Source organism: Lobosporangium transversale (genome assembly GCF_002105155.1).
Source record: "Lobosporangium transversale strain NRRL 3116 chromosome Unknown BCR41scaffold_56, whole genome shotgun sequence".
In the NCBI taxonomy this organism is placed as follows: Eukaryota; Fungi; Mortierellomycota; class Mortierellomycetes; order Mortierellales; family Mortierellaceae; genus Lobosporangium; species Lobosporangium transversale.
This window is the reverse complement of record NW_019029034.1, coordinates 1-18,081: the sequence shown is the minus strand read 5'-3', so window position 1 is coordinate 18,081 and position 18,081 is coordinate 1. Positions and strand designations below refer to the sequence as shown.

Below are 18,081 nucleotides of genomic sequence, written 5' to 3'. Positions count from 1 at the left end.
CCAACATCAACGTAATCAAGACGAACTTTCAAGGAGCACATTTGCTAACCGGCCGTCCGGAGAGTGTGTACCATCCCAACATTCACAGCAAATATCCGCACAGAATGATAAAAAAAGGCAGCAATTGCATCATGACCAGACATCCTTTGGTGATGGTTTGCTCGTAGAACAGCCTACACGACGGTTCTCTGAAATGGTAGCTGATTTTATGGATCAGAAGCCCATAAATTCGCCATTGAGAAAAAAACAACTGTATAGTCTCAGTAGCCATAAGGTTTCTCTAGACCAGATGCGACCAACTTCTCGTCTGAGTGGCGTCAATAGTAAGCATTACCAAGACGGCTCTCCAATTGGCTCCCAGTTCCAATATGGAGAGCAAGTCAGGATGGAAATGGTCGATGGTGACCGAGTGACTACTGAAATTCGGACAATTAACTTCAGTCGCGGACAAGGTGCCCCGAACTTCTCTCAGTTTAGCCAGTCTCACGGTCGTCCCAATCAAACTCAACAACCTCAGTCTTCAAGGCCTAAAACTTTAGCCTCTAGCAGTCATTATTCACAGCCGCTGCCGCGTGCTAGCAAGACCCAAGCTTCAATTCATGTCCAAAGTAGCGTCCAAGAAATCAGAAATACTGGCTCAATATCGTCTCAATCTATTGTCGCCAACACACTTTCTTCCAGGCTCCCTGTCCCAAGATCACGAGTAAGCGGGGGCCCTGTACATCAGCATTTAGGGCACTCAGACCATCCTTCGTCGCCTCTTGCAAAATTTAATCACATTGGTTCCAGCACTGTATCTTCGCCTCGGCCATCATCCGCATCAAGTGTACATGCGGACCAAAAGGCTGTTGTACGTGCCCAATCTCAACGGCAGAGCGGGGAGACTCAATCATCTCAGCGAATGACTTCATCATTTACAGACCGAATACAAGCAACAAGTATGAGTAGTTCACATGGAATGATGAATACCAAAAAACCTCCGCTAAATCACTCCATGGAAGAGGTAGGAGCACAGAAAAGCCCTATCGTTGACGAAGCTAAAGCAGCTGTGAATTTGTTTGACTTGGATACAGACATGGATGTCGATCATGACGTGCCTCAGCATCTGGATCTTTTGATTGCCAATATCTCTGGCGTAATAGCCTCGCCTATTAAACAACCCGGTAGCAACAATTTCTCTCAGGATCAGCAACAATCGTTACAACGCCTTTCAACTCCTGCATGGCGGAGTCCTCAGCAAAGTGAGTCGACAAGAGCGACGCTTATCCAGAATGTTCAAGGAGTGGAGAGACCAGCCAGCGCTATGCAAAGGACTTTTAGCCAGGAGAAGGAGCTCTCGGATATAAATCAGGTCTCAGACTCACCGCGGAGGATTCCTGGGAAAGTACATTCACAGGCGAATGAATCTACGACATCCACATTGCGCGGTTCGTCACAGCTACAACAGCATTCGTTTCTACAGTCTAGCCAACAAGAGTATCAGTCATCCCGCTCATTAAAACAAAGCCCCATTCGTGGTCAAAGTGGGCTAATTAATGATCTTCAGCCTTCACAGCCATCACAGCAACACTTGGATATAAGCCTACATGGGATAAACGGAGCGTCTGTTGGCATGGTGGCCATAGAGACAGAGGATGATACTCATATCAGAAATACAAAACAAAAGGCCTCACCGCTACCCAAGAACAGTTCTCAAACAGTAGACCACCACCAGTCATCAGGACAGAGCAATGATAGTGACATTGATGAACCCTATCTACTCCAGTCCAATAACACTTCACAGCACTGTAACGTCCAAGCAAAACCCTTACCACAGGAGCCACAACAATTCGCCCAGCTTCAATCGCCTAAGACTCCATCTCTTCGTTCCTTTTCATTCGGGACTGACCATACATCCAACTTGACGTCACGGTCTCAGTCACAGTCACATCTAGGCCCCCAGATGCAGGATGAGAGAGGTGATAGCCGATCATCGGCTCAAGACAAGCCTTTAAAGCATAAATTGGCAGCTTTCGCTCGTAGCAATGGCACTGAAAGTAATGCACATGCCATGAGCTATGATGTTGAAGTACATTCTAAGGACCAAGATCTCAGTAAGGAGATATTTGAGGGCGCACGAGAAATGGACGTCGACACTGAACGTGAGACAAAAAAGATAAATCAACATCGCTTTTCATCACAGCAGAACCAAATGTACGAACAAGGACGACAACAGGGGCAACTGCAAGATATCTCCCAAGGTGGTAACAACAATAATAATCACACAGTTAAGCAGAGTAATCATGAAACCACCATGGCAGGTATAAGTTCGGGAGGTCATTCAGACGAACAAGACCACGTGGAAGTCCCCTCTACCAGCTGTATTACGGCCACATCAATGTCATTTTCTATGCGCCGCGAGCCTTGTAATCGTCCAAAGCTACAGTCCCAGTATCAGGACGCAGCCTCCAGAGCCCCGCCACATCTTGGGAAATCATTGAACCAAGCCATCATGCATAAACAAGCCGCAGAAGTCGAGAGATCCACTGCCAGGACGCGCTCCAACCGCATGGGGATTTGTGAAGAAGTGGAATATAACCTTCGCAAAATGCTTCAAATGCGAAAGAGTGGGATTCTGCCTCATCCAGGTTTCGATGTCTCCTCTGCGAAGCCTCCAGCTGTATTTTTGACACGTTGGATCAATTATGCGCGCTACGGAGTTGGATGGCATCTCACAAATGGCGTTATTGGCGTCTTCTGCAATGACAAAACTACTCTTGCAGTATCACCAAATGGAATGTAAGTCCTTATCTCCTTATCTTTTAGTTACCACTTTTTTTTTTTAGGATGTTTTCAGCATTGTAAACGGATCTAACTTGGCTATGATGTTTTTACGATAGCGATCTTGAAATTATGGAGCCGCCGCCAAGACGAAAAGCTCGTTCATCCCGAAAGACACGTTTTAAAGATAAAGATAATATCAAAGAGCAATCGATCGATGCCAATGGTAACAGTGCTAGTAGTCGTCACCAACGTCATGGATCGGGCAGTTCAAAGGGTAACAACGCCCTTGGTAGCCAGAGCAGTACCGCTCAGAGTGTAGCGGAATCCATGGCTGACATGCGCATGGTTCTGGAGCGTGAAATGGAGTTGGATTTGAAAGGTAGCTATCCAATCCCGGACAATATGCTTGTTGGGACACAAATGAGCCATAGTCGAGTGTACGAAAATTCAAACTCGAATCCAGAAGACATGCTTGAAGGCGAGATCAGTGGACCGAGTACAGTAGATTTTGATGATGATTGGGATAACGTCGACTTTCTTGCCAAGTTGGAGAGAACCCACTGTCGTATTAGCAAATATCCATCACGTTTAGAGAAAAAAATGCGAGTACTCCAAGGCTTTAAGAACTATATGCTGCAAATGTTATCTGGTTTGTCCTGGTCATATGAAGATACAAGTCTGACTCGAGGCATGCCATTTTTAACCGATTTCTTCCGCAAGCGACATGTCGTTTCACGCCTGAGCAATGGCATTGTTCAGGTAAGCTAGTTTTTGATGGATACGTAATCGCTTCACTATATTTTTGAGTAAGGAACTAAATCATTATTGATTTATTTAACTTTTAGATTAACTTTGCAGATCATACTAAGATGATTTTTTCTGAGCATGGCAAGATCTTGACGTTTATTGATAACGATGATTCTCAACCTCGGCGTCTGACACTAACTGTGCACCAAGCCCTGACTCCGGAATTCTTTTATAATCCGGATGATGAATCGGATCATCAGACACTTATCCAGGCAGACCTCGACCAGATGTCCATTCGTCCAAAATTCCGAAAACAACAGCGAAAACCTATGCAGGAGCAGGAACATGTGCATTCTATAAATGACGTTGAACGCTCCTTTGACCCAGAGAAGGACTATGACTTGCCCATTTTCCCTCGAACATGTCTGATTAAAAAAGAAATACGGCGACAACAATCAATTCGAGGAGACATTCCTGACAACCAAGCTACAGCAGCGTCAGCTGCTTCCCCCTTGATGAGCGCAACACAGAATATTTATCTTTGAATCTTGCTGATCCCAACCACGCGCTTGCCATGAGTATTGATGCATGTCAAGTAGAGTTGATTGATATTTCTAAAGAAGATCCGCCTGTTGTTATTCGTGAGATGACATTCAAGCAGTTGCATTATCAACTTGTTCGCAGGTTGAGAATCGCGCAGGAATTGCTGCATGAGCGAAGATTGCAGCTTGCGGAAGAGCGAAGAAAAGAAAGGATAGAGAAAGAGCAGCTTGCCAAGGATCGTGAAGACAATCGAAGGCGGCGCCAGCAGCGTCAAAGCGAAAGAGAGAAGGAACGCGAACTAGCGTCGGCCAATATACGGGAAATAGAGCAATGAAAAAGCATTTGCCTCAATAAAATAAAATTAATTGTCTGTCACTAAGAATAGGACTTTTTTTTTGCACTTCAATCGTTCTGACATTCAACACCTGTCTATTTCATAATGACAAATAGAATTACATCGACTGTGGATCCTGCTTACGTCTCGTTAGGTGGCCATTGGTGTACCATCGAATCAAGTCCTGCGGTGTTCAACGCGCTCATCCAAAAGAATGGAGTACGTGGTGCCTATATAAAAGAAGTATGGTCACTAGACCGTGAGATCTTTGATTTGTTCAAAAAAGAGACAGTCTATGGGTTCATTTTCTTACTAAAGTCTCAAGGGAGACGCTTGTCCAAGGTCGAGAGCATGGGTATGGATGTGGACACGAGTAACATTTATTTCGCCAACCAAGTGATCCCTGATGCTTGCGGCACTCAAGCGCTACTCTCAATCGTGTTAAACTCGCCTACACTTGATATTGGGCCCATGCTTAATGAGTTTAAAGAATTCACGTCAAAATTTGATCCTAAGGCAAGACCTTTTCTTTTAAGGATCGCTGGAGCAGTTTCGTTACAATATTGACTCTCACCACCATGTCTTTATGCCTATAACGTAACCGATGGCTTCCCTTCCTTCTTTTCACTCTTGAACGGACAATGTATTATGTATCAACTCTAGTAGGACAAGGGCCTAGCAATGACTAATTGTAAAGAACTACGGGAGAACCACAACAGTCTCACAGGGAGATTTGAGCGCCAACCCATCTTACCGCTACCATTTCTGATGGAAATTGATGGGCAAGAAAATCCAGATGACGATGATACTCAATTTCACTATGTAGCATACGTTCATATGGATGGCTATGTTTGGGAGCTTGATGGTCTACAGCCAGAGCCGTTGAGGTTGATGCCATGTACTGAAGAGACGTGGTTGGATGTGGTCCGAATCGAGCTTATGGCGCGCATGAGGACGTATGGCGAAGAAGAGGGCCATTTCGTGTTGATGGCGGTTATCAAAGATCCAATGATAGTGCTTCATGAGAAGCTGGATAAACTGAGAGTGATAGCAGAGGCATCAATAGCTAGATCCACAAGTGTGAGAGGCAATCAGCAAGAACAGGAGAAAGAGAAAGAGAAGGGAAAACATTACATCCAACCTACAATGGCCATTGTTGACGAAATTGCCGCAGTAGAACAGGAGATCGAGACTCTGGAACAAGGAATCGTGGCAGAGCAGAGGGAGATCCAAGAGACAGAGGCGGATTTTCAAGAAGCAATCAACATCTTCATGAAGGCGTATGTCGAAATGAAAGGTATCCATACCAATAACTACAACAGCAAGGCCAAGGCTGAAGCGAAGGCTAAAGACAAGTCAAAAGGCAGAATTAAGAACAAACCTAGGACCAAGGCTAAAAACAGAGGCAGGAAACGGCTTCTAACCAATGACGCTGACAGCGACCATTCTATGGACCTGGATAGCGATGAATACAATAACGGAATTAATGTATGTCGATAATGAGGATTCTAAAGGCTTATTCAGATACTCAGGTAGTTACCATCACCCTTTTTCAATGGTATACAACCAGAACAGTAGCCTCCATGATAATATACACCAAACTACAATGACAATCTATCCGTTGAAGAAGAAAAAAAGTAAAGTAGTAGAGGTCTGCCCATTGAGGAGCTACGTTGTTTCTTAACAGTATAGTAGCCACAGCATCACAGAAAAGGAATATCAAATCAAATATTAATCTACACTTACTCGTCCCTTGTCCGATCATTGCGAGTCATCAAATATACATCTAAGCCTCTTTCACTCCTAAATAAATACTCCCTTTGCCAACACAAACAAATGTTCTTTAAAATCACATCCATCCACTCGAACACCATGGCTCTGTCCTTTCCCTTGAACAGCGCTCCTTATGGTCTGCTTGCCATCGCAGTCGCCCTAGACCCAGCTAATCCACTTCCATTCTCCTTGAACCCCCGCTCACACGAGACTTCGACAGCCACAGTCCTTGTTCCCTCCAGTACTGCAAAGCCTGTCTCTATTAATGGACCCGTTGCTATTGCCCGCTTTCTTGTTCGCTCCGCCGCTGCAGAAGGATCTGCACTCTATCCTGAGAATGATCCTGCCCTTGTTGCTGCTCAGGACAACCTTCTAGACCTGGTTCGCCACACAATTGCTACTCCTAAACATATCACAACCCTCGCTACTGTTGTCAATGACGCATCAACCACCTTCTTGCTTGCAGAAGATAAGCCTCTGCTGGCTGACTATGCTGTCTGGGGCGCCATCACTGCATATACAAAATCGCATTCATTACTCGCCAATCTCAAAGACCTTGGTCGGTTTACTACCTGGATCGCCCGCATGGATCAGCGCCAGGAATGTCAAAAGGCTATCGAGGAACTTGACAAGGCTGTCAAGGATGCCAATGCTGCTCTCGCTGAAAAAGCCGCTGTAGAAGCAGCTGAAAAGGCAAAGATGAGCTCTATTGTTGAAATCCCCTCAATTGAAGGATCAGACCCGGAGACAGATCCTTTGGATGCCTTTAAGAATGTTCTAGCGGCCCAGCTTTCAAAATTGATAGATTTGGATATTAAAGTTTTATACGAAGCATTAGAGGCCCCTCGTGCATCAGAGAATGGGCACATTGCATTGTCTGTACCTCGTCTCAGGCTTAAAGGTAACCCCTCGGCGATTGCCTCTGACATTGTTGAAAAGGTATGTTAAAAATATATAAAATAACCTCTAAGCCTCTAATACGTCTACCAAAAAAAAAAAAAAAAAAAAAAAAAACCTCACAGACAGGCACTTACCATATTGGTTTCTCATCCATTTATATAGTTCCAATTGAATGATTACGTCCTATTGGCCAAAGCAGATGGCCCCTTTGTCAATTTTTTCTTGAACCACATTAAACTTGCACAAGCGCTTTTTAAGAAGATCTACAACACTAAGGAGAATTGGGGAAACAACAACCTTGGTCAGCAAAAGAAAGTCATTGTTGAGTTTTCATCGCCTAATATTGCCAAGCCCTTTCATGCTGGGCACTTGCGCTCGACTATCATCGGATCATTTGTTCGCAATATCTTGAAAGCCAATGGGTATGATACTATTAGTATGAACTACCTTGGAGACTGGGGTAAACAATATGGCTTGTTGGCTGTCGGGTTTGAGCGCTATGGGTCAGAGGAGAAGCTCTTGGAAGATCCTATCAAACATCTCTTTGACGTCTATGTAAAGATCAATGTAAGTATCGTAGACAAAGTCAGTGGCACTTCATTGTAATTTTGAGTTGTAATTGTGATTATGGTCACCACTATTATTTATCAACATAATATCTTGTCTTGCCCATGTCGTAAAACGTATATCTTCTATCAAAATAGCAAGATGCTAAGGAAAACAACGCTGTTCATGATGAAGCTCGTGCCTACTTCAAGAAGATGGAGGATGGAGACGAAGCGGCACTCAAGATCTGGTCTCGATTCCGAGACTTGTCAATTGCCAAGTACAAAGACATCTATGCTCGCCTCAACATTGCCTTTGATGTTTATTCAGGAGAATCCCAGGTCACAGACGGCATGAACCGCGCCTTGAAAATGCTGCATGAGAAAAATTTGCTAACTGAATCTGATGGAGCACTAATTATCGATCTCACGAAGTACAAACTCGGCATCTGCGTAGTCCAGAAGAAGGATGGTACTACACTTTACATCACTCGCGATATCGGCGCAGCAATAGAGCGTTACGAGAAGTATGGATTCGAACACATGTACTATATTGTAGCATCACAACAAGACTTGCATCTGAAACAGCTATTCAAGATCCTGGAGTTGCTCGAGTTTGAATGGGCCAATAAGGTGACACATATTAATTTTGGTATGGTTGGAGGCATGTCAACACGAAAGGGTACAGTTGTCTTTTTGGAGGATATCCTCGAGGAGACTCGCGACACTATGCACGAGGTCATGAAGAAGAATGAGCACAAATATGCACAGATTGAAGATCCTCTCGCGGTTGCAGACAACATTGGTATTTCAGCTATCATGACTCAGGATGCATCGGCCCGTCGTGTCAAGAATTATGACTTTGATTGGAAGCGCATGTTCTCATTCGAAGGTGATACAGGCCCATACCTTCAATATGCCCATGCTCGTCTGTGCTCGATCGAGCGCAAGACGGAGATGGAGGTGAATCCCAACGCAGATTTACGCCACCTAGACGACTCGCGTGCCGCCGCTGATCTTATTACGATGATTGCGCGGTACCCACAAATTGTGCGTGAAACGGCGCGCCTTTTTGAGCCTGTTAACATTGTGGGCTACGCTATGAAGTTGTCGCATCACGTTTCTCAGGCACTTGAGTCGATGTATGTGATGGGTGCAGAAAAGGATGTTGCAGAGGCGCGTCTATTCATGTACTGGTGTGCGCGTATGACTCTTGGTAATGCTATGCGGCTCTTGAACTTGAAGCCGCAGGAGCGTATGTAGAGAAGAAAGTACTGAAAGCGAAGATAAAAATAAAAATATAAAATAAATAAAAAAGAAGTTACTACATGTTACAGACAATAAAAATCAATTTTCCATGCACTGAACATCCCATTCAAAGAACCCTAAAATGGTAGATCAATGACAACATTCCTAAAAGTCTAAATATTTTTGTACGCATTTATCGACTAAATTTGGATGATTACAATAATTCTTCCACAATCTAAAGTGTCTAAAGTAAAATCTGCGCAAGTATACATTGAAACGGCACTCTATCAATCTGCTGTAACATTAAATTACTCTAAGCGACTGCGTTTCTTGAACTACCAAGTGTTTGAATCAATTCCTTAATGGATACTCTGGTAACTTGAACACTTCAACAAATTTCTACCCCTTACTCGGCTACAGTTTCGGCAGCCTGCTCAGCCATCTTCAAGGCTGAGCTTTCCCTATCTAGATCAGCTTCCATATTGGCTTGATATTCCTGAGGGGTCTCGCTAACCTGCATGGACTTTTGGATCCGCTCCCTGATGACTGCTTGTTGCACAAGGGAAGAAGATCGGCCGGATCCAAGAATAGGTGCAATGACATAATCATGTGCTGTACTCGAGAACCTTGCAGCCTTGTCAAAAAACCAAGCCTGCCAGTAAGGTGGTCGCTGAAGTTGATCTGCAGATTTGCCTTTGTTTGTCCAAAACCTGAATGCAAACAATAGTAAAGTAGGGAAATTGATGAAGACAAAGAGAACACGAGCGATCTTGGATCGGGCTCCTGTGCATTCATATGGAACAATAGTAGAGAGGTATTGTTGATAGGCTGGGTCAAGGTTGTGATAAGCCGCACCAGAGACCAACAGGGCCTTATAACGAGCTGAGGGTTGGCAATGGCTTTTAACAGATAGTGGGCGTGCCTCTAACACATGAGTAGTGATGTGTTCATTGGTGCCAACAACTCGACAGTCTACTTCAATCTGGTTGTAGCCTGTAGGTACATCATGACCCCATCCACCCTAAATGGATAAAAACAAATTCTTTTCTTTAGTTCAAATGGATAAATAAATAAATATAAATAAATATAAAATATAAAAAACCCCTTTACCTCAGATTGAATAACAAGCTGCCAGTCGCGAAGTGTTATTTTGTGAGCAACCCCTTGGAGAACAGGAGGATAAGAGCGAGCTGGATGATCTGGGTGGCGTTCATCCCACAAGAATTCACGGCCATATTGTGTTCTAACAAAGACCTCTTGTGCATAAGCCTTATCATGCATCCTTGCAGGATCCATTTTGAGGATAGAGGCAAAGCATGGCTCAACAAAAGGAATGCCTCCAATATCAAAGCTTAGCCAGTATCCAGGTACAATGACAGGGACTGACTCGATGGGTTTGATTTTGCGTCGACCTGTCAGGACCTTTGGCTCCATATTGCTACCATATGCAAGGTACCAGACAGTCTTTTCGCCATCAGCAGCAGCCGCGGTGGTTGTTGCTGCTGCTGTCTGCTCTGATGGTCGATGTGAAATAGACGGTGACATGCTGAATGAGGCTAAGGAATTGAATGCATTTTCACCTTCTTAAAAAAACAATCTTACAGTCCCAAAAATTTATATTTTATTTATTGACTTAATTTATGTATCATGTGCCATTACGTAAGCTTGGTACGTAGTTCAAAGATTTTATGATCGACCATTAGCAACAAACGCAGAGTGATCGACAGTTTTAACAGAGTCAAGCAAACGGAAAAGTCCTTCCGGATCCTGGAAATCATTATGAACGATGTTGATAAGATACCACTCATCTCGGATTGCGTTAATCACTTTGGTGGACATGGATGAAGCTTCATAGATCTTGGACCACTCTGACCACAGCTCGAATGCCTCATCCTACATTTTTTTTTTTTTTTTTTTTTTTTTTTTTTTCAAGTGAATTAAACAGATATGTGTGAACAATTGAATAGTAGGAAAGAGAAAGAAAAAAAAAATACAAATCTAATATTACCTTCCATGCCATGAAACTAACAACTTCCACAACGGTCGGTTGGACAATCTCCTTGCCAACAAACACGCCCCAGGTGACCGCATTAGGCCCATCAGTCTGACTGTTTGTCCTGAGATCGCCTCGCTTATTGACCGCATAGTAAGTAATTTGTGGCTCATCCTCGATCTTATTAACTAACTCGCTCAAGTTCTCTGGGGAAACAAAAAATTCGAGATATGCCTACAAATAAAAGATTGAACAGACGATCTCAGATCTCGTTAGAAAATACGTAAGATCTGATCAAGCATTGCAGGATATTATATATTCGTGGTAACCCCACGGGTTGGCATATACATTACTTTTTGATAAACATATCCATTCTTAGGTCCCCATCCATGAATCTTATCGTCCGATCGCACTCCATTGACTGCAGGTTGAGAGTTGATGGTCAGGTAGCCACGTGCATTGATTTCCGCTAGTCGATCTCTAATAGCCTCAGTCTCCGGGTAAAGTGAGCTTTCGTCACTCCAAGGAATCGACTTGACCTGTCCTCGGCAGTACTTTGAGAATAGGATTGCCACATCTTTAGGACTCTCGGGATAACCCCACAGCTCCAATGCCTCTTTGGCTGTAACTTTGAGCGAAGTGCCATATCCATCCAGTTCACCAAAAGCAGGTGATCGAGAATCTCCCCAACGACCATTAGGAAACTCATCCCAGGCTTCTGTGCGCGCAACATACGACTTGATTCTATTCTTCCAAAAGATAGGTCGTACATTTTCCTTTTCACGCTTTTTGGAAAGGGAGGGATTCCATGGTAGCTGACGGATATTTTCACGTGGAGCTACGAATTCAAGACCTTCAAGGATCAGTCGAGTAGATTTTTCTAGGTTGAGGGTATAAAAGTGAAAGCCATTGATCCCGGCTGCTTGGATTTCCTTGCACATTTCCACAGCAAGTTTGACACCAAAATCCTTTACTGCCTGGTCATCCTCCTATAATATATATAAGGAAAGAAAAAAGACCAAACATATTAGCAAATCTATATCATTCCGCAGTGTGTTGCTACTAGATGGAAACATTTGCTTGCTATGGCATCTAATGGAATTGCAAAGATAACATGATAATGCGACAGTGTTTGTTGCTAACCTTGATAGGCTCCAATGCACGCTTAATACGCTCAGGCACATATGTTTTGCATAGCGTTGTCATTCTCGTGAATCCTCCAAAGTTCTGGATCGGCATAATGCCTGGTAGAATAGGTACAGTGATCCCGTACTCTCGACACTCCTTAACCCAGTTTATAAAGAGTTCTGTGTCGTAAAATAGTTGTGTGACAATAAAATCTGCGCCTTGGTCAACCTTATGCTTGAGCCATTTGAAATCATCTTCCTTACTTGATGAGTCCAGGTGCCCTTCCGGATAGCCTGCAACACCAATTGAGAAGTAATCTCCATACTCTTGACGAATGTATGCGACTAGATCCGAAGCATATGAAAAGCCATTATCACAAGAAACCCATTGCTCCTGGCCCCTGGGTGGATCCCCTCGAAGGGCCAGAATATTTTGATTTCCACAGGCTTTTGCCGCCTGTTGAAGATTAAAGAAAGAGGAAATATCAGTAGGCGATCTCATATCTAGAATGGCGGAAAAGAAGCAATTGATCGTAGAATAAATCTTTATTACCTTTAGAGCAGCATCAATCTTTTCTTTGGGCATGTTGGTGCAGGTAAGATGCATGCATGTCTCAAGGCCGTAAACACTCTGGGCAGTCGCAACAAGCTCAGTTGTGAGATCAGAAGAAGTACCGCCAGCATTCCAGGTGATGTCGACGAATTCTGGACCAAGATTATACATGCGTTCCATGCGGTCAAACAGATTCTGAATACCGGCTGTGGTCTTTGGCGGGAAATATTCGAAAGACCAGAAGGGCCGCCGTTCCTCTTCGGCACGAGTAATCTTGTCGATGATCTTCATGTGTATTTACAAGGAGCAGAAAAGGGCAAGCGGTGAATGAGGAGAATGGAGGGTTCAAGACAAAAATATATAAAACTTTTGAGAAAGATGGATGTCGTGCTTTCGCTGTCCAATCTCACGTGCAAGGAATAGCCCCTGAGCGAAAGAGAAAGGTCGTTCGCTACAACCTTAGTGGGCCGAAATCACCCTTATTCACATGTGTATAAATGTGTACATTTGTGTATAGAGAGACTAAATGTATCGCAAGGGTGGCATATGGAGATTCTCTACGAGAACACAAGCTATGATAACTGACTAAAATCCTTGTTCATTTTCTTTAAGAATTGATCTCAATTTCTGAGGTTGAGGAAGACAGGGACTTTAGCTCTCTGATTGTCCCAGTTGAAAGTAATACTCGCCCTCACTACATCTTCAAGGCATTATATTTGAAAAACAATAATGAATACACCAGGGATGAAGATGACACGGACAACGATGAGAAAGGAACCGTTGGAGCAAACGCAGTATCCATTTCAGTATCCATAAATAACAATACAAGGCCGCGACTCCCAGCAGTTACGTATATGATTCAACGGACTATGGATGTCATCTTTAACCTCTCTGCGAAATTAAGGCTAGAAAGAACCTAGACTTAGTTATCATTCTTCATTCGAATCTTGAGTTTGCTCGACCATGAAGGACTGAGAGAGTCATTAATGCAGCTAAGGCTGCTGAAGCAGAGGTGGTTAATAACTCTGTCGTTTGAGTACAGTGTTTATTACTTTCTTTCAGTTTTACAGCATGCCTTTTTGATATTGTAAAAAAGTTATATCTGTATATATAAAGAATCAAGCCCGCCAGATCGTGCCAATCTTATATAGATTGGTTTATTTCGGTTTCCATCGTCTTAATCTCCTTTTTCTTTCATGGATGAAACCTCTTTAAGGGCGCTATGGGCTTTCGGTACGATATACTTGAGCCCTATGATCGCAACAACTGCGATAGTAACAGCGAGTTTCAACGCCTGGTAAGGAATCCTGAAGTAAAGACGCTCTAGGACAAGATTGTACGGTATAGGCAGCTTTTCGGGGTATTGATCCTTATTTGTAAGGTATGATATCCCAGTATATGTGGCATCGACATGAGCCAACATTACGTTCTAAATAAAGCAATATGCTGTTAAGAGAGAAAGAATATATAGACATGAATAGTGTGGAAGCCTCTGAATGATTGATACCTTGGTAAAATACTTGTCCAGACGAAGATCCTTTGATAAATACTTTTGGGCTTCGCTCAATGTCCAAACTGCAATGTTAAAGTCTGCGGGAGACTAATAAATATACATTCCATAGCGAGCCAAATCATAAGACAGAGTTAAACAAATATTTTACAATATTTGCAAAAAAAAAAAGATATTTCAGAGAACACGCACCGAAGCTGGATATGAAACGCGTAATTCATACATGACGCTGTCCTCCAAACCCTGGAGCACATACCACTTGGAGTTCTCAGTTTGGGAATGAGTCTGGTTAGAATACGCTAACGAGCTCGATTGCACTAATGCGATGGTTGATGGTAGAAGGAAAGAGGGTTGTAAATAGTCTGTCGGGCATATACCTTAATTGACGTCTGGTTCTCTCATACCGTTTTTCGGAAGTATCGATTCAAAACGGACTATGGTATGTGGGGGTACCATTTGCTTCCTTGAGTACATGTAATGAACTTGATGAGCTTTAGTAAGAGGGTTGTAAATATACAATATATCAACATATCAATTACGGATAAGAAAGGCCTCATACCAACGCGTTGGATCCACAGCCCCTTGATCTTCCTGAAGATCACTGTTGAAACGATCAGTGGTGGAAATACAATTAAATTTGGCAGCAAATATTATCTTCTCGGTGTTCGCCTGTACAAGAGAAGAGAGGATGAGAGCCACAGTCCAGGCTATGGCTAGGAATGATGAGACATGCATCAATTGCATTGTGTAACGAGTAGCGATGACTTTTTCGCACAATGAACAATGAATAAAAGGGATTACTTTTATTTTGCCATGAAAATTTACGTTTAGTGTATCAAGGACTATGACATGTAGAACCGGAGGTCGTCTATTCCAGTTGCTGCGATGCTTGAGACTGTTTTGTCGTCCAATACAAATGAGCAGTGCATTTGCCATGCTACAGCCTATAATCTTTGGTGCTTTGACGTTACAGGAAAACTTGCTTGTCCAGACAAGAACGTCAGATCAGGTCTCTTCGACTTTCTGTAGACGGGAGAGACCTCCCGCCTCAACAAAGCTGATAGCGAGATTGTCTCGAGAGAGTGCGCTGCCAGATTATACGGGCCTGATGCAGAGTGTGATGACCAAAAGCTGCACTGCACTGTTTCTCCTGTGTGGTGGCAAAGGCATGTGGATATAGTTACATAGGTTTAGACGACTCTTCAAAGAAGAAGGGGCAGGAGGGCTGGGAGGAAGTCTGAAGGGGTCAGATAGGCAAGGTTGCTGCCTCCTGATATGTATAAGGATGCGCTCGCAGCTGTCATTGCCTTAGGCGCGAAGACGAACAGTGTCTTGGAATGGATCTGTTGTGGGGCACCTCTTACCCGAGTTCTAGAACGCGTATATGCGGATTAAATTGTAGAATATCGCGCATCGGAAGGGGAGATGGATAGTAATGAAAGATAAGGCCTATCCGTTCACAGATCTAGCAACGAAATTTAGTGGAGAGGTAGAAGAATGGAAAAATGAAGGGAGGCATGAAGCTGCTCTGGCTGCACGGTGATTATGGTCAAATGGTAGTTCTTTAACTCCTTAATGGGCATACACGGACCAACATTGGTCCAAGGAGAAAAAATGAAAGAGAAACACCAAGGGTCATGAAACATTCAAACAAGATTCTAAATCTCTTGCCCTCTTTTCTCATTCTTTTTTGTTTTTTCTCTTCATTTTCCTCATTCTTGCCCCTTCTCCTCCAGTGCAATCTAAAACAATTTATATTATCTTGTCTCTTAACACTAACAAACGTTGCTAAACATATTCACCACCCAAGAAACGTGCAAGCCTCTTGCGGCATGGATATCCATGGGGGAAAAAGCCATCCACCGCAGGAAAAATCTTCTGTCTTGAGTGCAGGAATATCAAATGAACATGTAGAGAACCATATCACCAAGAATAACCACTTCACAGCCGGTATTATTGAAAGGTCCAATTTGACACCTTCTACAACACCACTGCCACAACACACACCATCGCCACAGCCTCATCCGCATCAGACTGTATCTGTCTTCTCTTTATCGAGCTCTATCGTTAATACTACCCATTCAAAGGCAGCACCATCAATTGGGACATCCACAAGGAGCCCCGACAATGCTTCGACTGCTGCATCAATATCTCACCTTCAAGATCGCAGCAAGGAACAACCTGGTCTTAATCTGTGGCTGGTGGGTCCTATGGTTCTATGACTAAGACCATGTCTATGCTAATATCTATCCAATCAAAGTCTGACTGTTTCAAAGAAATACTCTATTAGTCTTGGCTCGAAGCACAGTCTAACACTAACAGGATACCAATGGCTCAGGTCACACCTAAAATACTTTTACGTTATCTTGACTCGGTCATCGTGCCAATGGAAAGCTCAAATGCCGAACAGCTCAGTAATCTAGCACTCATTAATACAAATGCGACTGTTTCGGGCGCGTCAAGTAAACCATCTGGCTCATTAATCCAAACCTATATTAGACCTATTTTGAAGCTATGGCAGGAAGAACAGGACCAGGATCAACAGCATATTGGGCTCAACATATCCGAAACATTGCCTATTACATCCTCTTCTATTTCTCCGCTGCCCATCGAAGAGCCGATGGTAGCAAGCCTGTCGCGTGATCAACTGCAGCGGATAGCCCAGTTGGAGCATTCCCATAGGGATATTGTCCTTATTATCTCAAAATTGCAGCAGCAAGTCCGACGACTGACGCAGGTCCAGACCATTCGGCAATGCCAGCTTTCGGAAGCAGATCTTGACCATGATCAAGCGTCTAAGTATCCACAGGACCAAGTGCCTGTACAGTTCATATCAGGGCCTACAGGTCAGGTAAGATGGCAACTCCTGTATCCCTAATAGTCGTTTTAACGACTACGCTATGATGCCTGACAACGCCTCATGGCCCGGTAAAACATGGTCGGGCTAATAGGCTCCCAATAACGCACCCTTAGATTGACTCAAAACCGAAACCATGGCAACAGCTCTCAAATACATCAACACATCAATCAAGTCGTCGCATTAACCATCGCAATCGGTCAGATGAACTAATTGCAGCAATAGCCAAGGCTTTGGAAGAGCATCGTGCGCGACCTTTACACGCTTCTCGACCTTATTTTCAAGAATCAAATCCTATCGGCTATAATCAAGAGGATCAGTCTCATAGAGGAGATAATTGGGACACAAGATACCCATTCATGACTTCACCAGGTGAGGTGGATCAACATGACGTCTGTGAGGTCAATCCTCTGGTGTGTTCAAACTCAGATGCCCTCTCTTACCCAGCTCCTTCTTTCCATGAGACACGTCCACAAACACCTAGTGGACGAACAGGTTTTCAGCGGAATGATCTCTTCGTTACCAAGCTACGGAAGCAAACTTCCCTCAATCGGAAAAGAGCAAATAGCGTGCATGAGCCTGGAAACCCCTTCAAAAGGAATATTAATCAGTCACGGTCATGTTCCCCCGCGATTGGTCAAGCAAACAGCGACATGAGTGGTGATGATACACAACATCGCGTGCAGAAGACTTCCATAGCGTCTTCTAATAAGACTTCAACTACAGGCGACTACTACCGACAGCGATGTAGTCCTCAGCGTGCTCAAAATTGCCATGGGGAGCTGCATCCTTCTCAAACGTTGTGTTCTAGGCCCGAAACAGACTCACATCGCGATTATTGCGAGTATGATCAGGGTCAGCATCAAGAATGCCCACACTCAAAGGAAGCCATTGCATCTGGATCCCCTGCCTACCATAGCAGTGATTATCGCTCACATTACTTCCAGTCATCGACAAGGCGGTCCCATAAAGGAAAACACTCTAGGAAGCAAAGCTCTTTCTCTGGCCTTCGTTCAATACCGCAACAGTTGCAACAGCACCAATACCAGCGCCTTAGCCCAAGAGTTTTTCGTGGGTATGATCAACACCGCGTTGAGCCCCATGAATATAGTAACCCCCTAAACCAACAAGAGGAAGATATAAAACCGTTACAACAAAAACAGACATATTCACATCATCAACAAAAAC

The 18,081-nt window shown here is 43.7% G+C and overlaps 7 protein-coding genes across 7 annotated transcripts; 4 read left to right on the top strand and 3 right to left on the bottom strand.

Annotated features, from left to right (window-relative positions):
- Positions 1–660: 660 nt before the first annotated feature.
- On the top strand, positions 661–2,906 carry BCR41DRAFT_194769 (hypothetical protein). Its single transcript, XM_022019839.1, has one exon. The coding sequence runs from the start codon at positions 902–904 to the stop codon at positions 2,780–2,782; it is 1,881 nt and encodes a 626-aa protein (XP_021876579.1). The 5' UTR covers positions 661–901; the 3' UTR covers positions 2,783–2,906.
- Positions 2,907–4,453: 1,547 nt separating this feature from the next.
- Positions 4,454–6,167, top strand: BCR41DRAFT_362594 (ubiquitin carboxyl-terminal hydrolase). The gene is made up of 2 exons (XM_022025746.1): positions 4,454–4,903; positions 5,054–6,167. The coding sequence occupies exons 1-2, from the start codon at positions 4,493–4,495 to the stop codon at positions 5,885–5,887; spliced, it is 1,245 nt and encodes a 414-aa protein (XP_021876578.1). The 5' UTR covers positions 4,454–4,492; the 3' UTR covers positions 5,888–6,167.
- A 692-nt stretch (positions 6,168–6,859) lies between these two features.
- On the top strand, positions 6,860–8,868 carry BCR41DRAFT_313017 (putative arginine--tRNA ligase, cytoplasmic; the record flags this gene model as incomplete). Its single annotated transcript, XM_022021109.1, has 3 exons — positions 6,860–7,099; positions 7,223–7,627; positions 7,765–8,868. The coding sequence occupies 3 exons, from the start codon at positions 6,860–6,862 to the stop codon at positions 8,866–8,868; spliced, it is 1,749 nt and encodes a 582-aa protein (XP_021876577.1).
- A 162-nt stretch (positions 8,869–9,030) lies between these two features.
- On the bottom strand, positions 9,031–10,428 carry BCR41DRAFT_389893 (hypothetical protein). The gene is made up of 2 exons (XM_022028174.1): positions 9,964–10,428; positions 9,031–9,874 (listed from the first exon to the last, which is right to left on the bottom strand). The coding sequence occupies exons 1-2, from the start codon at positions 10,396–10,398 to the stop codon at positions 9,260–9,262; spliced, it is 1,050 nt and encodes a 349-aa protein (XP_021876576.1). The 5' UTR covers positions 10,399–10,428; the 3' UTR covers positions 9,031–9,259.
- Positions 10,429–10,456: 28 nt separating this feature from the next.
- BCR41DRAFT_341886 (methylenetetrahydrofolate reductase-domain-containing protein) lies at positions 10,457–12,937 on the bottom strand. Its single transcript, XM_022022266.1, has 5 exons — positions 12,527–12,937; positions 11,990–12,430; positions 11,200–11,835; positions 10,862–11,080; positions 10,457–10,746 (listed from the first exon to the last, which is right to left on the bottom strand). The coding sequence occupies exons 1-5, from the start codon at positions 12,815–12,817 to the stop codon at positions 10,540–10,542; spliced, it is 1,794 nt and encodes a 597-aa protein (XP_021876575.1). The 5' UTR covers positions 12,818–12,937; the 3' UTR covers positions 10,457–10,539.
- Positions 12,938–13,562: 625 nt separating this feature from the next.
- Positions 13,563–14,868, bottom strand: BCR41DRAFT_425838 (hypothetical protein). The gene is made up of 5 exons (XM_022030639.1): positions 14,596–14,868; positions 14,441–14,499; positions 14,229–14,353; positions 14,034–14,126; positions 13,563–13,955 (listed from the first exon to the last, which is right to left on the bottom strand). The coding sequence occupies exons 1-5, from the start codon at positions 14,778–14,780 to the stop codon at positions 13,704–13,706; spliced, it is 714 nt and encodes a 237-aa protein (XP_021876574.1). The 5' UTR covers positions 14,781–14,868; the 3' UTR covers positions 13,563–13,703.
- Positions 14,869–15,868: 1,000 nt separating this feature from the next.
- BCR41DRAFT_400995 (hypothetical protein) lies at positions 15,869–18,015 on the top strand (the record flags this gene model as incomplete). The annotated part of the gene is made up of 4 exons (XM_022029184.1): positions 15,869–16,237; positions 16,327–16,887; positions 17,010–17,854; positions 17,922–18,015. The coding sequence occupies 4 exons, from the start codon at positions 15,869–15,871 to the stop codon at positions 18,013–18,015; spliced, it is 1,869 nt and encodes a 622-aa protein (XP_021876573.1).
- Between the last annotated feature and the right edge of the window lie 66 nt (positions 18,016–18,081).

What these genes read in the sequence shown, in the direction of transcription:
- BCR41DRAFT_194769 (XM_022019839.1), top strand. Translation starts at nt 902, where the DNA reads ATGACTTCATCATTTACAGACCGAATACAAGCAACAAGTATGAGTAGT.
- BCR41DRAFT_362594 (XM_022025746.1), top strand. Translation starts at nt 4,493, where the DNA reads ATGACAAATAGAATTACATCGACTGTGGATCCTGCTTACGTCTCGTTA. An exon ending in CGTCAAAATTTGATCCTAAG is followed by an intron (nt 4,904 to 5,053) that starts GCAAGACCTTTT and finishes CAACTCTAGTAG; the next exon opens with GACAAGGGCCTAGCAATGAC.
- BCR41DRAFT_389893 (XM_022028174.1), bottom strand. Translation starts at nt 10,398, where the DNA reads ATGTCACCGTCTATTTCACATCGACCATCAGAGCAGACAGCAGCAGCA. An exon ending in AGCTTGTTATTCAATCTGAG is followed by an intron (nt 9,875 to 9,963) that starts GTAAAGGGGTTT and finishes TTATCCATTTAG; the next exon opens with GGTGGATGGGGTCATGATGT.
- BCR41DRAFT_341886 (XM_022022266.1), bottom strand. Translation starts at nt 12,817, where the DNA reads ATGAAGATCATCGACAAGATTACTCGTGCCGAAGAGGAACGGCGGCCC. An exon ending in AGATTGATGCTGCTCTAAAG is followed by an intron (nt 12,431 to 12,526) that starts GTAATAAAGATT and finishes AATCTTCAACAG; the next exon opens with GCGGCAAAAGCCTGTGGAAA. An exon ending in TTAGTTTCATGGCATGGAAG is followed by an intron (nt 10,747 to 10,861) that starts GTAATATTAGAT and finishes AAAAAAATGTAG; the next exon opens with GATGAGGCATTCGAGCTGTG.
- BCR41DRAFT_425838 (XM_022030639.1), bottom strand. Translation starts at nt 14,780, where the DNA reads ATGCAATTGATGCATGTCTCATCATTCCTAGCCATAGCCTGGACTGTG. An exon ending in GCTGTGGATCCAACGCGTTG is followed by an intron (nt 14,500 to 14,595) that starts GTATGAGGCCTT and finishes CATGTACTCAAG; the next exon opens with GAAGCAAATGGTACCCCCAC. An exon ending in TGGACAAGTATTTTACCAAG is followed by an intron (nt 13,956 to 14,033) that starts GTATCAATCATT and finishes TGCTTTATTTAG; the next exon opens with AACGTAATGTTGGCTCATGT.